Source organism: Pelecanus crispus, chromosome 13 (assembly GCF_030463565.1).
Source record: "Pelecanus crispus isolate bPelCri1 chromosome 13, bPelCri1.pri, whole genome shotgun sequence".
NCBI classification, from domain to species: domain Eukaryota; kingdom Metazoa; phylum Chordata; class Aves; order Pelecaniformes; family Pelecanidae; genus Pelecanus; species Pelecanus crispus.
The window spans coordinates 2,393,177-2,415,289 of record NC_134655.1 but is presented as its reverse complement, the minus strand read 5'-3'; the positions used below and the strand labels follow the sequence as shown (position 1 = coordinate 2,415,289).

Sequence of the window (22,113 nt, the reverse complement as noted above, 5' to 3'; positions counted from 1 at the left end):
AGGGCATTGCATATCATACCAATATTTAACCTTGGCAAGACAGAGACAAATGTGTGTCACATGCTTACAGTTTAGCATGGGCTAGTATTCCCAGGATCAAACTGTTGGGGCATGTGCCACAGAATCCAAAGGAAATGCTTTTTTTTTTTTTTAGTAAATAGCCTGTGTGTGGAAAGGAAACATAAAAATGCTGCTACCCTGCTGGTGCCTCAAGGGTGTATGTGCACTTATGTGTAACTGTCCTGTTGTTAATGAGTATTTTGTGCACATTCACACAAACACATGCACGTGCACTGGGAAATTCTGTCTACTTAAGCTTAAGAAGGTTCTTGGAATCATAGAATCATTTAGGTTGGAAAAGCCCTTTAAGATCATCCAGTCCAACCATTAACCTAACACTGCCAAGTCCACCACTAAACCAATTCAGGGTAGAGTGATAACACTGCCAAGTCCACCACTAAACCAATTCAGGGTAGAGTGATAATTAATTTCACGTTTCCTGGCTTGGTGGCTGGATTATTTTTTAATGAAAGTAGAAAACTAGGAATTACTAAGGTTGGAAAGGACCTCTAAGATCATCAGTCCAACCGTCAACCCAACACCCCCATGCCCACTAAACCAAGTATCTTCTTATTCAAGGCAGTGATTTTGCCTTGCAATTGTTACAGATGCATCAAGGTTCCCTATTGCATGTATGCTAAATAAATCGCTGTTTGGACAAGGAGAAAACACAGGGAAACAGATTTAAGCATGTTGTATGCCCTGATGGCCCAAAAAGACCAGCCTGCCTCTTGATACATGAGTACTATCTGCTTTCTCTGTGCCATATCATTTTTAGGAGTGTATCCTATAGGCAGTGGAAATTATTAAATCACAAATTGTAACCACAATATTTTGGGTTTCAAAATATTTCAGAAATATTTACGGAAGGTGAGATCCCAATTTAAGAATGATGTTTCAATTTTGGATTTTCTCCGAAAGCAAAACATTAGTGTGTATGGCTGTTTTCAACTGATCCCTTACAGCATCGTACTAAACAATCCCTGCAGGATGTGCGCAGGACCAGTAGAATGAATCTTGTTTTCACAACTATCTTGACGTGACTCTCATGGAGTAAAATGTGAATGAAGGAACTTGTAAATCTGCAAATGCCAATGAACAGGCGCAGCTAGGGGAGGAAGGAGTGGAAGCAGTTCTGGGTTACAGCTCCTACTTAAGATTCTGACAGACAGAATTTTAATTTACTGCATATGTTGCAATAGGCCTTTAAAGATAGCAAAGAAGATGCTCTTTAAATGTTTCTGTTCACATCAGAAATGTGCCAGAAGAAACATATGAACCACTGTCCTGTCAGATTTCCCTTCCGTTTTTACCCAGCCTCTTTATCCAGGCATGGAGGTGCGTAAGAATCTAGCATGGTTAAGAGAGGTGCAAGACGCCCCGTGTCAGGTTGGGCCGATTACACTGGAGGGGCCGAGTAGTGAATGACAGAGTTGTAATCTGGCGGTGGGCTGTGGCATTCCAGGTTTGGATCCATAGGAAGGAGAATGGAGTCTTCCAGTGTGAAGTCCATGGTGTCCTCTTCTACCTGTACTGCTGGCTGGTATTTGACAGCCTCACGCTCGTGGTCGGATAATATGGATTCTTTGCTCTTGCTAACAGCTCTCCGCCTGTGGAGAACAAACAGTGTAATATATTGACCCTGTTTCCATAAGGATTTGTCTCTATGTGTAATTAATGGTCAAAATTATTTTTTTAAAAAATTAACATAGAAAGCATTTCAGTTTACCTGTGCAGCGTCCTGTAAGACAGTGACATTTTACAGATTGGGTAAGGGAAACGAATAAGATATTTCAAATAACCCGGGGTTTTAAAAGTCAGCGTAGGAGTAAATCCAGGAGTCCCATTGCCATGTCTTTTTAGCTTACCGCATTTCAGTGCACTACATATATCTTAGTTATAAATGCACCTATTCTATACATACAGTAACATTCTCTCATTGTTCTGCTGCAGGTCAGTAAAAATTTGATTTTTTTGAAAGCAGAACTGAAGGCTGTGACTTTTCTTGAAGTGTAATAAAGGATGAAATAATGAATAATCTATGACAGCCTGTAATTTAAAATGATACTGAAAGCAAGAGTGTGTGTTGAACACACTCTTGCAGCGTAGGGCAAAATCTTTCATATGTTCTCTAGCCCTTTAAAATTACTGAGCAGTACGCTAGTGAAGGGCAGCGCTTTTCAACATTACAGCTGCTGGCCTGTAACTGATGCTATTAAAGAGAGCCAGCTTTCATTTTCTGCTGTCTTCTCTTATTATAGGTGATGAAGGCGGTGGGAGAGAAGCAACTTACATCACATGGAGCAACCTCAATGTTGAAAGTAGGAGAACCCTGGAGAGGATTTGTATCGCAAGGTGACCTTGAGGAACAGCAAGTGTTGTGGAGGAAAAAAAAAGGTACTTTCTGTCATAGGCTGCCTTAAAAATAATGTTTTGTTAAGCCTGGTTTCTTCCATCTGAGGAATTAATTGGAAGAGGTTGGGATAATTTAGGGCTGGTTCTCAAAAGGATCCCAATGTGAGAATGGCTTTTGAACTTCTCCGCTTCGCTTCGGGGCCCTGTAGCATGCGTCTCTCTGGAATAAGCCTCTCCCAGATTGATGATGGTGTTGCTCGTGTCTCAATTCAGAATGACTTATGAATGCGCCTGGGAGAATTTAAAATCAAGCAGTGCTCAAGCACGTTGTGTGTATATTTCCTATGTGTTTAAAGGAGCATAAAGCTACATTCTAATGACCCTAAACCAAATCTGAATAATCAACAGTTCATTAAATACTTGTATAATTCATTACACTTATTTTAGTTGTGCTGCTGCAGTGCTTACAGTCCCCAACAGTTGATCAGGGATTCAGAGTGTGGTGCTTTAGCAAGAAAGCACCTGCTTTAGAAAGAAAGTTCCTGCTCCAGGAAACGAGGCAATAGCTAAGAGACAGCTACAGTAATTGGAGGAAGGGGAACAAAAAATCACAAACAGGAAAAGTAGCAGATCCAAGACACCAACTGTGTGTGCTGTCATGTTGCGGGCTTGAGAGCAGGTTGATGCTTGGCCTGATGGAATTGTAATATACAGTGGGCCCGGCTCCTTTCAGCTATGAAAGGGTAAATGTGTCCTGCTAGATTAGGCTACTGTGACTTTAGAAGTTGTGTTTTCTTGCCTCTGAATCTGGAACCTGTCAAAAGCTTCAGTTTTCCGACAAGCTGCAGTTACTCTCAGTCTGGCTGACAGAATTAGTGTCAGTATCTTCACTTAAAATTTTTGCTAATTCTGGAAGGGTTGTGAGTGTGCAGTGCGTTGGCTCGAGTAGAACACTGGTTTATGATCTGCGCACAACCGTGCTGGACAGCCTGTAGGGTCCATCTATGAATTATCTCGCCCTGTAGTTCTCTTCTTGGGGGAGTGTGTGGAGTAGGTGATACTCTGTGTATCACAGTCCGTAAAGCCAGTCATTCTAAGCCAGGAGCTGAGATGTTCAGCCAAATTCAGACATAACAAACAGCTGCAACTCTGATCAGCTGCACTGGGAGATTGGCTGCTTCGTGGTTGGCCCGATTTTAGTGTGCTGCGATGGCTTTCCACAGCATGTTTGCATCTCCAGCTTTGTCTCTAGGAAGCGAACCCAGGACCCCTGAGCTGTAAAGAGCCAGCCCGCCATGTCTTGCACGTCTAGAATAAACTTGGGTTCTGTGACTTCTAAAATGCAAAGGCAGAGATTATAGATTAAAGCTAACGTTAACGTGCTTTTAGATCTGCACAAGGCATTGAAACCAAACCTGTTGAGTGGCAAAGCAGAAATTCTAAAATAAATAGCAACCCTGAGAACTTCAACAAAAATGTAGCACGCTCTGCATTCACAAACTAAGTTTTTCCTCTTTGTCCAGAGAAAAATGTGAGTGGAAACTTCTGTATACTATACATTTGGCAGCTGGTCCTTTCTATACACACACACTTTCTCTGTAGATAAATTTTCCCCTGGCATGAGCAATGGAACCACAACTTTGCTTCACTGTTTATTTATGTATTTTTCTTTTTGTTGTTCTGTTCTATTGACTCTTGTCAGACAATTCCATGGATGCTCTGGCTTCTAATTTGCTAGGTATTAAAGTTGTCAGTGGAGACAGAGAGAAGCTTGAAAGTATCTGTTTAACTTGGCCCCCAGCCTGCATATCTCAGAGTGTTGGAGAAAAAGAAATGTTATTAGGGTTTAGTTTGGCCACACAATGGGAAATTTTCAGACCCATGTAGGCTCCCAGCAAGTGTCCTTGTTAGGTTTCTGCCCCTGTAGGTCAGGAGACTGGATATGTGGGAATAACTCTGCCTATCGCTGAAATCATGCCGGTGTTTGAAGAGGGACTCTTAAATGCTGACATCTAATATTTGCTCCAAAGACAGAAAGCTGATGAGTTAGGTCAGAAGCAAGTTTTGTCATTAGCTGTCTTATGGCAGACCAAAATGCAATTAACTTTCAGAACTATTCCTTTCATCTAAATGCATTTCCTAAATTAAAGCTATCCAAGGGTCTTTGCATTTTTCCTTTTAATGCTCTATATTACTGACACTTCAATCTACTCTGTTCATGCTCAGCAACAAAGAAATGTACGTATGCTTGGACTGTATATCGGAAAATGAGACTGCAGCATCCCTTTTCTGTCTGTCCTTGAAATCTCATCTGCTACACAGAAACTGCCACACCAAATCAGACATCAGTCTTGCCTCCAGCGGTGGTCAGTACTTGATGCTTCGGAGAAAAGCAAAACCCCCTTTATGCTCTGAGCCAATTGTACTACCCTGTATAAGATAGAATTGTCCCTGAGCCCCACCGATAAACATTTTCTGACTGAAGGCATTAGATTTGATTAATCACACAATTATGCAGCTACAGAAGTTAATAATGGTTATGTAATTAAATAATTTCATTAAAAGCTAGCCATTACTTGGTTCAGTGCTTCTCCTGGGTTGGCATTACGCTGCCCCAAAAGGTATTTCCTTACTGATTTTGCCTCTGCCTGACTGCTGAGTTCTGCAGGTGCAGGAGGTGATAAAAGAGATGTTCGGTTTTGATAAATCTGCTCATAACTGTGAATGTCTCAGCCCAGTCCCACTTGACTGTTAGTATTGTCACCATGGCACAATACTGAAGATCAGGCACATGAATACCATGACATTCAACTGAAACACATTTGCTCGCTGACCCAAGCTGGTCACACTTTACACAATGGCCAACCTGAAAGCTCGTTTGTCCTCGCCAGAATGCGTACCATTTGGGGCAGGATAAGGGGAAAGATGAGAATCTGAACACTGCCATCTCCTGACCTCAAACAGATTTTGTAACCTAAAGGACCCTCTTTCATAACGTGCACATTTCTGTGGGGTGCTGGTTGGGGAAACATGTCTCGCAGAATGTGGTGAGCTGGCTTCAGCCTTGTTTCATAGGCTGAGACCAGAGTTAGCCAAGGCACAGCACTGGACTCCTCTCTTTCAGAAAGATACCTACCAGCTAGGGAGGTTTATGGGGGGATGTACAAAAGTGGTGAAAGCACTGGACGAACCAATACTAGAAGATTAGAAGAATGCAAATCGGTAGCTGCAAGTCAACCAAGAGTGACGTTCATAATTGCCAGCAAATCCTGCTACCCTTCAGGCTGTATTTCTGTAGTGTCCCTGAGCCTGGTGCCAGTGTCGAGTCTGTTAGGTGTAAAACCAAATGAGGTGGAGGAAGCTAGTGGTGTGGACCCAGTGTTGATAACGAAAGCCTGCCAGGTCTGTAAATAGGACTGTATCAAGCAGCCTGATATCACAGAGCTTGGGCTCTGCGCTGTGGCATGCATGTGTAGTGTGTCTGTGGGGCCACAATTTAGTTAGTAGGTCTCAGGACCCAGACGCAAGCTTGGACAAGTGCGTTTTAGTGTGGTGCTGTGGGTAGTGACAGCCGTTAACCGTTCCCGTTTTTACTGTGCTATGTCAGATTTCCTGGTACAGATGAAGCTGAAAAGTCTAGGAGTTAAACTAGATTAAGAAAAAATTAGCCTGAATATTAAGGAATCTTTCACAATCTTTTTTTAAGTTTTCTGGAGACGTGTCGGAGTTGTTTAGCATATACCACAGAGGATAATCCTGTAATAGCTAGAAGGCCTAAATGACTTAATGAGACTTTTTCATCCTACCATATGAACCAGAGAATTGGTTAGAGGTAGAAAAATACTGAACTCATCAAAGAGCTGAGAAGTCATTACTGGAACTGTTTAGTTTATGTGAGAGGGAGCCAGTCTCTATTAGCCTAAATCTCAGGGTCAGTGACTTGAAGAGAAGCATGGAGAAGGAGAGATGACTGTAAGAACATCTCCCTGTCCAGTGAGGGGCTACAGCACCGAGCGTAGCACTTATTCCCGGTGCTGTGGAGCAGCTCTCACTGCTTTGCAATAAGACACCCAAGTATCTTGCCCGCAATAGGAAAAACTAATAGACTGTTGTGTCTGTGTAGGAATCCTGGCCTTGTTCAGAAGCTTTGTTTAGGGAAAGATGAGAAATTGGGCTGAGCGTTGCCAAGTAGAGCAGTTTGTCTTATGACCGCATCTCATAATAACGTGTAGGAGCTTCAGGGCTTTGTAACAGCTTTCACAGGTGTTTAATGAGGCACAGAGTAAGAGTGATTAATTTTTTTAAATTTTTCTGCAATGAAATAAATAAAAGGCTTATTTTTTCTTCTGATAGCTATGACTGATTCAGTTTGCTTTAATACATTTTTAGATGGGGTGCTGTGCAGTAAGAATTTAATCCTGGGTTCCCCTCTGGCAGTATCGGTGCATCTGTAGTCTACTGGCACGGAGAGCTCAAGGGGTTAGGATCAAGAATTCGTTATTTTGAAACACTTCTAAATACAAAGTACAGCTAGCATAAAATTTTAACGGGCCAAAGTCACCTGCTTATTAAGTATGCGTCCCCTTGCATGTGTGGCAAGGTTGGTCAGCAGTCCCTGACACTAGCTCCAGCCCTCAAAGTGCAGTGAGATGAAAAGCACTGCGGTCAAAACCAAGCTGGGGACCACAGCCTTTCACAATTCTTCTTTTAGTCTTTGCCACTGTAAGCATATAGTGTAATCCTAGGAAAAAAAGTGGCTTACATAACTCCCGAGGAGCTACTCGGTCAAAGTTATTTATATTTTGGAGAGCTCAAGTCAGGTCGTAGTGCAAGGTGCTGCATGACACAACAGTAAGTACATGTACTATCTCAGCATGCTCATCACAGAAGAAAAATCTTCTGAAACTAAGTTCTGCTATGGAGCAAACATATTTCCATGCCTCATTTTTCTGAGATGGCGCAAAAGGATTCTAGCCCAATCAGCTGGGTTGCATTTTTGGTGGGTACCTTGCATTTGGGCAGGAATGCCTGATGCTCCTGAGCAAAATCAGTTTTGTTTCAGTATTATTGACTTGGGCCCAGTTTGGCTTTGGCAAAGGCAGAGCCCTTGGTGATGGGGTCTGGACGCCGCATCCAGAGCCCGGAGCGTATCAGCCGAGCCTCAGTCAGCTGGTGTCATGGGACTTGGCCAGAACCAGATCAGTAATTTCAGAGCAGCTGAGCATAATTGTGTTGGGGCGGGGAGAAGGGAGAGGGATGGAGGGAGGACAACTGAGCAGATATCAAACCTATTTGTGCTGGTTTTGCCTGGGCTAGAGTTAATTTTGCTTCACAGTAGGTGGTACGGGGCCATGGCTTGGCTGTGTGCTGGAAGCAGTGCTGGTAACCCAGGGATGTTTGGTTCCTGCTGAGCAGCGCTGACACCGAGCCAAGGCCGTGGCTGCCTCTCACCCCACCCCAGCCCCGAGCAGCCCGGGGGGCACAAGGAGCTGGGGGAAGGAGGAGGAAGGGGGGGACATTCGGAGCGATGGCGTTTGGCTGCCCAAGGCACCGTGACGCGGGATGGAGCCCTGCTCTCCTGGGATGGCTGAGCACCTGCCTGCCCGTGGGAAGGAGGGAATGAATCCTTGGTTTGCTTTGCTTGCATGCGCGGCTTTTGCTTTACCTCTTAAACTGTCTTTATCTCAACCCACGAGTTTCCTCACTTTTACTCTTCCAGTTCTCTCCCCCATCCCACCGCGGGGAGTGAGTGAGCAGCTGGGTGGGGCTGAGCTGCCGGTTAAACCATGACACTATTATAATTTTAAACAATAACTTGATTATAGAGTCTCTGGGAGAATTTTAAAGCAGTGCTTGGCAGTAGTCTGTTAATATTACAAGATGAAATGTGACACCAGAGTCATGCCGTCATTAAATCTGCTCTGTGTGGAATGCGCTTCCTTGAATGCTAACTCCAGTGTCATTATCCCGGTCGATCCTTCTGTCCCTCACTACAGCTACTGTTGTGACTTTATACTTTAGCAGTATAAAATGCGTAGAGCTCAGAAATGGTTAGTCCAGTCTAACAGTGGTCCCAGGCCCAAAGTATCAGATTCATCTTCAATAAACTCTTGACACTGACACTCCATGGTGTGTAGTGTTGCCAAATTTTAAACTTGACAGAGAAATGAATGCAAGAGAAATAAACTGCAGGATTTGGGCAAAAATAATAAATGCAGCCACCCTGGTTTAGAAAACATGCTAAGCCTTTGAACAGTTTTGTTTTAGAAAAGGAAGACTGTTTGAAAAGGATCCAGGGTAAATGTTTTTGGTAGAGAGAGATACACAATTAACAAGGGTGACTTTATCTCCCCTGTTAAACCAGCACTCTCTTCTGACCTCTCCTAGACTGTTCTATATGCTTTTGAGGCTTGTTTTTCAAGCTAGTAGCGCAGGAGTGCCAAAGGGTGTCATGTCCTCAAATGAGAGGGCATCAGGATGCTCTGCGACTATGTAAAAAATGTTATTTGTGCCAATGATAGTCTGTAAGGTTAAAAAAAAAAAAAAGAGAAGCTGACAAAATAGCTTTCTCAGCTGGACCTCAAAGACTCAATGAAGGATGTGGCCAAGAAAAAAGACACCCCTGTCCATTCAATGGTAGCTAGGGTCCTGGGAATAAGGAGACGACAAACACAGCTTGCTGCAGGGTTTGCTTTTATAGCAGACCTGTGTTAAGATGGTCTTTCGCGGTCTGGCTGGCACAGAAAGTATCAGGTATCTCGCGATGAATGGAATCCCTATGGAAGTGTTGACTGTAAATGGGGAGAGCCCCAGATGGGGTGGGTCAGGCAGAGATTCACTGAACCCAGCAGAGCCGTGTTACTTCACGTTTGCTCCCAGTGGGCCTGATAGCAGTTCAGAAGGTTTTCTTGGAAATCTCAAAAGAACAGGCTGTTATGGAATTTTTGTGTTTCTACATCTGGCTGGATGTTGATTTTTCTGATTTTCAGCCGACAGCCTTGAAGGGGGAGAGAGAGAACCTTCCTCTGCCAATTATTTATCCAAATGGGGAAAATGCAGTAGGGGAAACAGCAGCCAGAGGTGGCTGACAGAAATCTTTAGAAGGATAAATCCTATCAGGGAGGCTCTTTGTGTGTGTGTATGTGTTGGGTTTGTGTCAACATGACATCATGCAGAAGAGAGAGGTAAATCAGCCCAGGTAAAGCAGCATAGTAATGCAGTTTCTGACATTTGAGCTCCTTTTTTTAGAGCCGGTGCCATTTGGTCTCCATAGCAATGCACTGTGCTGTGCAGAAATCCTCTCAGCATGCGCATGGGGTAAAAACATGGAACCGTATCTAGATCTCTGCTAATCCCCCAACAGGTACAACACTGGGACAGTACTACAGGGGAAATACTGCTGAACAACATTATTCCTGCAGTCACACTCCTCTCCAGCAGAATCTGTAGCATTTGAATTCTCCCTGTTAGTGCTGCAAGGCTCTCTAGCCTTCCTTGCGTAACCTTTTCCCTTTTCCTGTTTCTCTCCTGCCTTCAAACCTCTAAGTATTTATGGTTTTGAGGCCTGAAAAGACAAGGCAAGCTCCTTCCCTCTTGCTTTTCTGTCCGAGTGAGGGAGTTAGCCCTTCTGAAATGCTGTTAGATTCTGACTATGCTCTCTGATGTTAACTCTCCTGTACTATGTAGAAATTGCGCTAGCTTTTTCTCATCTATCATTTCTCTTTAATGTAGAAAAATGGTGACTTGATGTAGAACAAGCAGTTGCTCTGGTGGGAAAGATCATTGAGTTTAATATGAGGAAACGAATAGAAAATCTCATCAGTAGATTTCAGAGAAAACTCCAGACAATTCGGTAAAAGTCTAATTAGCTTAATTAACTGAATAGACATGGAATTCCTTGCTACAGAATTGTTTCTTCTTAAATATTTTGGGTAGCTATTCTTTGAATTTCTACAAGTTGACATTTGAATCAGTAAAATGGGTTACTATTGTTGTTATACTTTTCTAGGAAGATGGAGAAGATCTATTTCACTACTAGGTCGACTCTCTGCCTTTGCCTGATTGTTACAATATTGATTGTTAAATATAAAGAACTGTGAGCTAACTGTGAGCTAAAAGCTAAATATCTGCTTTTATTCTTCTGTGACTGTCTCTACTATGAATGGATAAACATATAGCAAACACTGGCACAGACTCTATTTGTGAACCAAATAGGAACAATATAATTCATAGGATCATGAGTGTGGTAGGATTAAGGGACTTCTCTGTAGGACTGTCTTCCTAGCTCTGATAAAGCAAATGTAGAAATCACGGTTCTGGTAAATGTACTTGCTTTGCAGTGCTTATACTATTCTTTACTATACATGCCTTCTTAACTTTTCTTGTGTCCCATTAATTGTAAAGGTGCCAGTCCATCTGTATGTCTAAAGTTCAACATAGCTTTGTTCGATACTGGTATAATTATAAATGCTATTTTCTGGATTAATAAATCAAGCTCTTCAAACTTTGTTCTGTCAGTAAAGGAGAACACTGGAGAGGCAGTCAAGAAACTGCTGAAGTAGATATGTATTCTCAGGCCTTTTGCTCCTATTGTTTGCCACGTGCAGAATATTCTGCCCCAGGAGATCAGATCATGAACAGGAGACACCAGCTTCACTAGAGAGCCATCTTTTGTTGCTTTGAATGTGATTCAGAAACACAAGGCGACGTGGCATTTTGGAAGAAGAGTTAAATCAGTTGACAAGACATTTTGTGCTCAAAGCTGATGAAATGAGTTTTCATTTTTATCGCATGAATCAACATTTTTCCTGTTAATTAACCTTCCTGTAACTTAAATGCAACAGTGCAGCATTCCTTTCAGAGACCTGCAACTCTCTCTCATTTTCAACTTCTTTCTGGAAGCAAAGTTTACATTATAACTTTCTTGATCTTAAAATACATTGACCATGGTCTTTCAGTTATAGTACTGAAATACAGAGTTGATTCTCCTTCTAGCTTGTTTAGATAGTCTAACAGTTTTCCTTTTGGAATCAGAAACAAAATTACAAATTTTGGAAGCATTTTTTCTGGAATGGGACACTGTCTTCAAAAGGAGTATCCAAAAATACTCACGCTAGAGCCATGATCCCATAAGGCCAAGAACGGATTTCCAGCCTCTTCGGGCTTTTTATCTCATCTGACGTCAACACCATCCCACTGTCCGACTCCTGAGTAGCAGAAGGAAGAGAACATGAGCAGAGTGCCAAACGATCACGACAGCATGGAGGACTTTTAATTTAAAAATAGCTTGCCATGGGGAGAGTGTGGAGCAGAGTCAGACTAAACCACTATTAAAGTCAGTAGAGAAGGAAAGCCAAGGAGCTGGTTAGAATACCAAATTCCAGCTATCTTATTTTGTGATGATACCGCTTTTAGGCGAGTTGATAGAACTTCGCCTTATAAAACTGTCTCCAGCTACAAAGCAGACAAAGCAAGGGCAGGAGAAGGCAACTTCTCCTTCACTGTGGCCTGTAGAGGTTGGGGCTCCCCATCTCTGCAGTTACGAGGGAGAGATTGCCAACAAGGTGGCCATTTAGGTCATGTAGGCCATGTAGGTGTTATATGGTAGCGTTATGCACTGATGCTTGTGTACTGGAACTAATGTAGGAGCTACCAGCTATTCTATGTAATCACAAGATTCCAACCAACAACCTGGAGGGCAGATGTTTGCATCAAGACTCTCAATTGCATGCTATTTAGTAAAGTGCTTAACACACAGATATGTCCAGTTGGTGTATGAAATTAAACCCATTCTTTAGAATGTTCTCTTATCAGGGCCTATATTATCAGTTTTATCAAATTGTTCCTGATAATGCTGCTATTTAGCCTGAGAACATTTGCCTTGGTTTTGTGATGATAAAATTTTTGAGCTGTATTTTGAAAGAGCACCCTTAAAGTGAACATATCAAAAAATAATTTGACATTTTCAGACTTGATATTAAGCATGACATGTGGATACCATCTAGGTAGGATAGCTGAGATATGAATGGACAGAAATTCATAAAGAATATATCAGTAATACTGGCTAGGCTCCTCAGAGAAAAAGTACCCTAAATAGCTACCAGAAATACGCTACTAGAAACATTGAAATTTTAAGGAAGTGGGAGTTCAGTATCATTTTGGCAAATGCAAGTGCTTTGCAAAGATACATAGCCTAAAAGGCTCATTGTACTTCAGTTATGGATTTTTTTATGAGCTGTCCAACAAAACTATTTTCACTAGTTTTAAAGTTGAAGTTGGGATTCTGCTGCACTTAAAGTTGAGTCTCGAGGTTGCAATTAAGATCAAGCTGTTATTGTGCTAAGTGCTACACAAGTTTACGATGTGCACAGTGCTTGTTTTAAGTAATTTTAAAAATATTAAATGTTCTGGGGAGGGTGGTTCCTCTGCATTTGAAATATTTTGTGGTCCTGGAAAGTTGCATGCCTGTCTGTCTGTCAAAACCAAGAAAGCAAAAGACTTCAACATGGGAAGTGAAACTCTAGTTAGCCTTATTTTACCAAACTGATTGAAACGGAAAAAATAATCCCAGCAAACAATAAATAAAAAGCAAAAGCTTTTTTATAAATGCTTTGGTAATATATCAGTTGTTAATAAGATCAGTCTGGAAACTGGTTTTCAAAGTATAAAATAAAATCCTAAATTAATTAAGTCTGTCAAAAACTCAGTAGAACCCAGCTTTTCTCTCTGTTTTTAGTGTTGGCTGTTTTCCCTTAAAATCTGTGGTCTAGAAACAATTTATCTGAGTGCTGCTTTGCATTTTGCTTACAGAAAAATTGTTAAAAGAATATCAACAGAGACTACGGATAAGTAGCACAATTGCAGGAAGGTGCAGTAGAGCACTTTTAGAGCTCCTGGGCAACTATTTGAAATCATGACCTAATCAGTATTACTGGTTCGATATTTAAGATAATTTTAGTAACGCAAGTGCACTTACTTTGTCCAAAAGTAGATCACACCATAATTTTGCTTTAAAAGATCCTCACTGATATATCACATTTATTTCTGATCTGTTAATGTATCATTACCCTTAGTTTGAAACTTTTCCTCCTTCACGTAAGGACTTTAAAATGCCAGGAACAGGGAGCATTTAGGAAAGTAATACTCATGCTGGCAGCAGTAATCTCTTACTGATACCAGATCTATCTAGTAAATGTCTTTGTGTGATTCAGAGGGACAGATTTTTATCCTGTAATAGGAAAAATGCAGGAGCCAGAGAAAATTCTAAGCCTTCTAATCCCTAAGATGCCCTGATAAAGGCGCAGAAATTCCATCTGGCAAAATACTAGGGAATAATGGACATCAATTCGTACTAACAAGAGAACAGATGAGAAATATGCTATACTTGTCAAGGACATGAAATATGTCCAGGACGAGTTGTAGCTAGAGACTTGACCCTTCCCAGGAGAGCGGGTCTGAGGAGCAGCTCTGTCCAAGAGGGAGTCTTAGCTGGAGCATGGGGGACGCTTCCCCGGCTAGCAGTGTAGACAGGCTGGCTTCTTTCTCTAAACATGGGCACATCTTTCTTTTCTCTCTGATGCTTGCCCTCCTCCTCTGTTAGAAGGTTTTCCGAGGGCTTCGTGCTTCCTCCCTAAACGTCAATCCGCTTCAAACATGCGTGCATTCCAAAGATCCTTGCTTAGTGGCACAGCATCTGTCGTTGAGGCAAGTGGGGTGGGCTGCGTATGGCACTGCAGATAGTGAGCACCTGAACCGTAGCAGAAATTCATGACTTGGGTTGTCTGTTGTTTTGTTTTGTTTTTTTTTTTTAAATAAGGAAGAAAAAAATAGAAGAACCCCCTCCACCCTTGGAACCTGTAGTTTCAGAGGAAGCCAACAAGCAGAACCATCATTCTGTAACAAAACAAGCTTTTGTGTTCCACTGGAGTGAAAATGAAACCGTTCAACACCCTCCCACCCTGCAGTGCTGTTAAACTAGCAATAAATATGTTCACTTAGGGTGGGGAAAAGCCGGGGTTAAAGCCCTTTGTGAGACTCAAGTAGAGCAGGAACTTGAATCTTGGTCTTGTTCATCCAGAACTGAATACCCTCACCACCACCAAGTTACTGGCAGTCCCAGCCAGCCAGAATGTGTTCTGGACAAATTTCCTTCAAAAGGCTCCATTTCAATGAGCTGCCATTTTCTTATGGGGGAAAAAAACATATTGAAATATGTAATATAAAGCCCCTCAGCCTGATCAAAGCCTGGATAATCATGCATGAGCTTCTCTTTAAATTATTTGTTAAACTAAATGCGGGTCCCTCTTTGTTGTCACACAGACCTATGTGTGAGATGCTAGGGCCAAATCTTCTGCTTGATTTAAAGCTTTTTCATACCAAACAGATTTCAAAAGCTCTAATAACTGTTTCTGGTGCTGGTGACAAGTGATCTGCGAACCCGGTAGAGAAGGATGCAATCACCTCACTTACCTCATGCATCACTTTCTCCTTTTCCACTGGCACCTCATCAAATGTCTTCACACTCAGTGGTCGCTTCTTGCTGTTGTTACTGAAAGCAAGAAAGTTGAGGGGTCAGCATAAAACCCAAGCAGATGCTGCACCAGTCAGTAGCTCAATTAACATCCCTGACACAGCTCAGTTTCCTGGACCAGTCGTCTTTTTTCATCTCCTGTAACTAATAAACAATGCCTTGACAAATTTGTCTGTCCAACTCCTTTAAAACAGCCATACTGAGAGAGGACAAGAAGCAGTGCCCAGATATATCAAATCTTTCTTTCCTTCCCACCCCCCATCTATATTTCTCTTACCCAGTTTCCACTGCGCTCCAGCGATTAACACAGTTGTTCAAGTTTTCTTCCACGGGGCAAGTTTTGGAGTTAGATTCTCCATCAGGACACAAGGTGATGTTCAGTGGAATATAGTCTTTACCATCCTGTATAATTAATAATATAAAAGCATTAATAACATACCACAAAGCTGGTAAAGATCACTTTGTACTGCATCTCAGGTGTAAAAGGTTATTGTATTCTACAGAGCTTTACACTGAGAAAGGACTAGATTTTATTTTAACTTTATGATGTTTCTTCAAAGTGATAATGACGTTCTTCACAACATGTGGAAGTTAGAATGTATAGCTTTATCCAACTTTTACTGTGTAGGAGGCTTTGTACGAGGAAGATAGTTCATTTTGGGAAACCTAGGGTGTAGCATGGCTGAAAATGGTCTCTAACATTCCAGTACTCATCTGCAGTTAGCGTGTTTTCTCTTGCAGGCATCGCAGCCTGAGCTATTGCTTCACTGGTCTTTATAGCGGTTACAAGACTTCTAAATGCCCCTCACATATGGCACAGCAGTGCGACGGTTCTGTTGAGGCTGTCAGTAGATGCGCATCCAGTTTGAAAGTAGCTGGCTTTGCTGACTTTCACAGCAGCATCTTTGATGAGTTTGCAGCAATTTCTTTGTGATCGTTACTACGTTCCAGATGCGTGGCTGTTCTGCCTCAGTGAAAGTCAACAGACTTTCACTGATCTGCACTTTGGGAAAGCAGTCCTCTATATTGTCATTGCCTTGGCCTCTTTGGGAATTCCAAGGGACCAGTCTCAGGGACACCTAAATCCAAGTTTAAGCCACGTGTTTGGGAGAAGGGAGGGAGCGGCATGAAGTCACAAAACCCCTATGGCCGATGTGACTTCAACGGATTTTGGAATTGGTAAAAGAATATTGCCTATGTATAGACTTTTTGCTTATGTTCAGCTGAAGGAGTTGCAGCTTAGCAAGAGCCAGTCCTTAAAATGGCTTAAGGATTTTGTTTCTTGTCCTTACAAGAAATTGATGCTGTGAGTTTAATAGAATTCAGTACACATCTTAATAAGCTCTGCATTGTCATTACACCCCTGCAGTAATTTTCAGAAATGACTCTTCCTTTAAGTCCTAAAACTATTTGTCCAAATTTCCCTTTGCTTGATTTTTTTTTTTTTTTTTTTTTTTAATTTTGAGAAGCAGTTAAGTGCCCTATTCCCTTATCATGATTTTTATGTCTCCTTAATCTACTTTGGTTATAGGATAAAACTCACAAGCTTTTCATATTGCAGACTGGGCCCTCTTCAACTTAGCTTCACTAAATTTGTTTATGAACAGGAAGGAGCTGGAGGAGAGTGTTTGATTTCTTCTTAAATTAAATTGACAGTTACATAAGTTACATTCATTTTTACTGAAGAAGAAAACAACTGATTTAACTATTATGAAATTAATAATTATGTAATTGACTTTCTGAGCTTTAAACTGCATCATTTTAAAGCTCCTAGGAGCACCGATGAACATAAGCTGAGAAAATGAGAGAGAAAGTTCAGACCAACTACCAGCAGTTTACTATGTTGGAATCTAATTAAAATTGTTTGCGAGATAAAGCACTATTGTTCCTCTAAGGGGCAACTGAGCCTTTTTTTAATTAATGTAAGTTTCTGCTTATTATGGATGGATAAACATCTAGTTTTGAAATATAATCCCCTTTGAATAGTTAACATTTTCTTTACTCATCCCAGCAGCCGTTTTCCTTGTGGCTTCCGTTGTGAAGTCAAATCTAATATTGCTGCTCAACAGTCATTACCTGTGCGCACGTATACACATATCCACATACGTATACATCTATATACACATTTGTTGAAGAAATGTTTGTATTGCTGTACCTGCTGTACATTGGCTTGAAGAAGGTCTCCTAAGCGCTCCACAAGCTCAGTGAAAGTAGGCCTCTCTGTGGGTACTCCATGCCAGCAGTCCAGCATTGTCTGGTAGCTAGATAAAAACACCGGTATTAAGAAAGGAAAGGATGGGAGCTTTGCTTCCAAAGTGTTCCTTCCTGCTGCTGCTTGTTTTGGTCATTGTTTGGATAGTTTTGGATTAAGACAGGTTCAAATCTCCGTGTGCTGAAATTCTATTCTAGTTTCCATGTGGGATGCTTTTTCCTTCTATATTCCTGCCTCAGCTGAGCCTGTAGGCTTTTTATTTTCACCTAACTTAAAATTTGACTGATGGGCCCCACTGATATTGCTGAAATAAGTCATAGTTATGGATGCCTAATTTTTGTCACAGAACTGGAAATTGAGGCAGACACAGTAGTCTCCTGAACTGAGATTCATGAACTACAGCTGACATGGGGAGATCTGTTAATCTTGTTGTTGGCAAAAGTGAAGCTGATTTGGTCTGGTTTTAGCATTCGTCTGAGGTATCAGGGCACCCAAGATATGCACAACTACAACATTTACTGAAAACACAATACATAATACATAGCTGTCATCTGATGAGGTCTCCTTCCCCCTCCACACTTAAATACAGGCTCTTTTGTAATACTTAAATGACATGTATCAGCTCTCAATACAAAACCAGGAGCTCTTACACTTCTGGAGTGGAGTACTCTGGAGATCTCATCCGGGTTCCTTCTTTGAGCCGTCGGCAAAAGTCCTCATCTATCTGCACTCCAGGGTATGGTGAGGCACCTGATGGGAGAAATAAGGAGGAGGCTCTAGAATGGCACAATCCCTATTTCCCAGTGCAGTGAATTAAACACATATCAGTGATATCTGCTGAGCATTTGAGATTAGACCTGGAGTCTGACAGTAAAAGAAGCTAGAGCAAAGAAGGGGTTGCAATCACACTAGCTAGATGTTTTGTTTGGAAACCCATTACAGACTCCCTCTGTCTCTTTAGAGATTTCAATCATGCTGTCTCCTCTGCATTCGTGATATAGCCAGGACCACTCCAAGGTAAAATATGGCAGAACAGAAATAAATTTTATTAGTTTGAGACTTTAAATGACCTCTTGCTCAGTGGTAGAAAAGTTCCAGCTCATTCAATTGGTTACATACTGTTTTCCAAACTGTCAGTCTGCCAATACCCTGCGCTAAGTGAATACACACAAAGTCGGTCCTGCTCATCATTCATTGCCTTAGAATCTTTGGCCTCACTGGCCTCTGTGAGTAAGTGCAGAGAAAGCTGCAGGCATCAAGCTCCTGCAGAAGGCTCCGAGAACCTTGCAGTTCAACCTCAGGTGTAGAACTGTAGTCCTAATCTCCCGGTTCACCAATTTAGTATTGTTTATGTATTATGCAGTCCTACAGGTAAAATTTCCTTGAAAAATGACCTTCTAAATTTTTAGCATTGTATTCTTTTGTGAATGTGAGTTCAATGCTGCTTATTTTCGAGGCCACTCAATTGTTAATGTGAAACCTGGGAGGACAGTTCATGGCAACTATAATTGCTTTTGAGAGGTAAACTTCTGTAATGGGACTGGTAATATTATATTAACTTGTACAAAAGTTGGCCTAGCAGTCATCAGAATGAAGGCATGAGAATTATTTCATTTCCTGTGTAAATGGTTATCTTCAGAGGAATGATTGGCATAAATCTATGTATGCATTGAATGCGCTCCTCTCTTCAACTAATGAGCGAGTGGGGGCTTTTCAGAGGTTGTGATCTTTGTTGTATGCCATCTGCACTTTATGATGCACCATAAATAAGGGGAACAAATACATGATTTGAGAAAGTGCTCTGGCATCTGAGTAATCCAGACCTCACAGGTAAAATTCAAGAGATGTCTACACTGAAGTTTGAAAGGTTACTGAACCTTACTGTGGATAGACCTAAAAGATCTGTAAGCTTTCCTCCCTTCCTTCTCAGCAAAGGCTTCACATGCAGTGCAACCCTTGTCTTTCACATTTTGGCATCCCAGAGGCTGGATGGTGAACTTGGAAGAAAATTTAATCAAGTCTTAACATAGGGGATTGAATGGAATCTGGATCTGTATCCAGCCCTCGAGGAATCTGTATATGATTTACTGTCTATAACATTCCTGCCTATTTCCTGCATTTTTTTTTTCTCCCCATTTGGAAACACCATCATGTGCTGTGCACTTGGGGGCACAAGAAGCACAGCAGAAATCTTTTGGATGAAAGCAGTGAAGAGGGTGCCAAAATGTGGCTGTTCCCAGAATTATTCTACCTTGTGAATCTGACTGCTCAATCTGCAAAACTATGCACCGGGGAGCAAAGATCCTGGCAACTTCCCAGCAGGGCATCTCAACACAGCAAGTAGGCTCCGATGACATTCAAAGCTCAGGGATGCTTAGCCACAGCGCATCTGAATTCTCTTGATGTGCAATATCAGATCACAGTATTAAGAGTGTTTCCTGGAGTTATGTAGATTGGCAATAGTCAGGAGCATCATGTCTGCTTTTTATCTTGATTTTCCTTCCTAGTTTTGTCTTGGCCTGTCATTATGACCATGATAACCTGCTAATGTAACGTTCAGCTCACAGGGCATCACCCATTAGCCAAAGATCTCAAAACAGGTTTCTATCAGCTCACAAGATCTCTCCAAATAAACAGAAGGTTAGAAACTATAGGGTCACTTTTCCACAGTTACACTGTGACAAAAGGGTAGGGATAGGAACAGGGTCTGGGAGCACTAAATTACTGTCTGTGGACATCTGAACTCTCACTAGCTTGTCTTTTCATCTGTACAGGTTTGTCTGTACAAACTTTACAAGGTCCTGAGGCTTCAGGAATACATCTGCGACTTGCCCAGGTGATCCCGTACCTATTTAACAGTGGCACAGCCTCTCAAGAGGAGTGAGCATAAGCCTCACTTGATCTAGTTAGCCCTAGGTTGTCAATGTACTGGGGCAACACTGAAAACAACACCCCTCGTTAGAGAAGAGATGGACTGCATGGCCTTTTTCATTCATTTCTGACTGCATTATGTGATTGTTGTGCCATCATGGCCAACCGATTTCCATTAGGAGGAGCTGAATGGAGTCATGCTATTGATGAACTGTCCCGCTGTTTCACACTGACCATTCTGATGTGCAAAAGAAACCCCTCAGTTTGCTGAGCATCACCGGCCGGATCTGGTTCATGAGCACAGCAGAGGTTATTGATAAGGGTTAGTCGTGCAAATACATCAATTGGTACTGAGACCTTGAGGGCAACAAAGTAGAATTGCATGAAGAGGGATGGAGAATTCCACTCAATCTCACAATCTGAGTTATCTTTCTTTGATTAAACCATTGATCATATCAACTGCAATATGCTGGTGAGAGCAAGTACAGGGGAGGCAAAGAAGAATAATTTTTGATTGCAAGATCTTTTGGTAGTTTATATTTTGACCCATGCTGGCCTCCGACCAGCTGAAAAGCAGCTCAGATCTCAAAAGCAAGGAACTCTGCCTTTCCCATCTCCACTCACCATTGTTCTTCATCGGGGCTATGTGATAAGCCTGGTAACTTGGATTTGGGATACTGAGGCAGCAGGGGAGAAACGTAGGCAGAAACGTGTGCTGTAAGGTTTACACGTGACATTTTCCTTAAAGGAAATCTCTTCCAAAATGCTCAAAGGTGTGGCATGCATTGGATATGGTAGCACTCTTTTGATCTTGGTTTTATTTTAGTAGGATAATAAGATGCTGATGTTATACTACCAGGCACTGGTTGTTTACATAATTACCTTTGATTGCTTTTTGAACTGTGCACATTTAAATTCCAGGAGACACTGACATTCTGTAATGCGCCGTGTAAGTGATTTCAAGATGTATTAAACATTGCTGGCATTACCTGACATGAGGTGTGCTGACCCCATTTAAATAATGCAAAGCTCCATGCAAACTCAGCCCCAAATGAAAATGAACAGTCTCTCAAGTCCTGATTTCTCTGTGTATCATCAAAATGGCTCCAGTGTGCCAGCCTTTCTGGAGGAAGCCTATCGTGCTTCATTCAGCTTCTGACCCCGAAAGGGCCCATGTCCAAAGCAAACTGTGAATTTTGCTAATCAGTATCTTTTGCTTTTTTAGAGGGTGCTAAGTCTGTGGGACCCAGTAAAAAGCAGCAGTTGTAAATGGGGGCCAAAACATACCCTGTAGCAACTACAAATAACTTCCATCCCCTGGCTCTCAATGATCTGTGAAACTTTTATGTAAGAGAGTTCAATCAGTGACACAAATCCTTAATTAAATATTTATCGTGTGAGCTGCAGATGTGAGTAGTGCCAAACCACAGACATGCCTGGATGATCTGTATGAAAAACCCTCTTAGAGAAAATGACTGCTTTTGAATCTGTGCCACAGATTGAAGAAAGTAGTTTGTGATCTACGTCATAGGGAGGGCAGAGGCTGCTCTATGGATGGCAGCCCTTGGACTAATTTAGTAGATTCCTCTGAATTCAGAAGAGGACAGTTTATTGTTCCAAGTAAGCACCTTGATTAAGAAAAGGGGCTAGCTAAAAATTAAAAGAAACCAGATAAATTATTTTTAAAAATAGTTAAAAACAGAGATTAATTTCAGTGACTAGATTTTAATTTTTATTAGGCTTCAGTATTAAAGGCCAAATGACCCAAAGGTCATGTCTGTTAAACTCTGTCAGGACCTTTGGGAATGGTATAAACAGTTTGCCTTCCGCAGTGGTCCTTGCCATTCATCAGTATTCCGTTCATTTGGCTCCTTGGAGATGCCCAGCGGAGAGACTGTCCCCTCCGAGTGTCTCTCTGCATGCTAATGCTAATACACCTTCTGGAATAACCTGTTAGAACTGGGGCATTGCCGGGGCTTCTGGAGCTTCGTCTTTCTGTGGTGTTTCAAAACACATGCAGCAGGTGATGCTGGTACAGAGCCGTGGAGGTGTTACACCGAAGTAACAAAACTCTAAATAAATAGGA

At 41.8% G+C, this 22,113-nt stretch overlaps 1 protein-coding gene across 1 annotated transcript in view; it reads right to left on the bottom strand.

The window, feature by feature from the left end:
* Positions 1-1,459: 1,459 nt before the first annotated feature.
* Positions 1,460-22,113, bottom strand: part of LOC104027334 (vascular endothelial growth factor receptor kdr-like) — a 127,423-nt gene continuing 106,769 nt past the window's right edge. The window contains exons 26-31 of the mRNA XM_075720773.1: positions 17,807-17,906; positions 17,100-17,205; positions 15,222-15,346; positions 14,884-14,962; positions 11,527-11,621; positions 1,460-1,670 (exon numbers count right to left, since the gene is read on the bottom strand). Of these exons, the coding sequence (XP_075576888.1) occupies positions 1,460-1,670; positions 11,527-11,621; positions 14,884-14,962; positions 15,222-15,346; positions 17,100-17,205; positions 17,807-17,906 (716 nt within the window). The remainder of the gene's footprint in view (positions 1,671-11,526; positions 11,622-14,883; positions 14,963-15,221; positions 15,347-17,099; positions 17,206-17,806; positions 17,907-22,113) is intronic.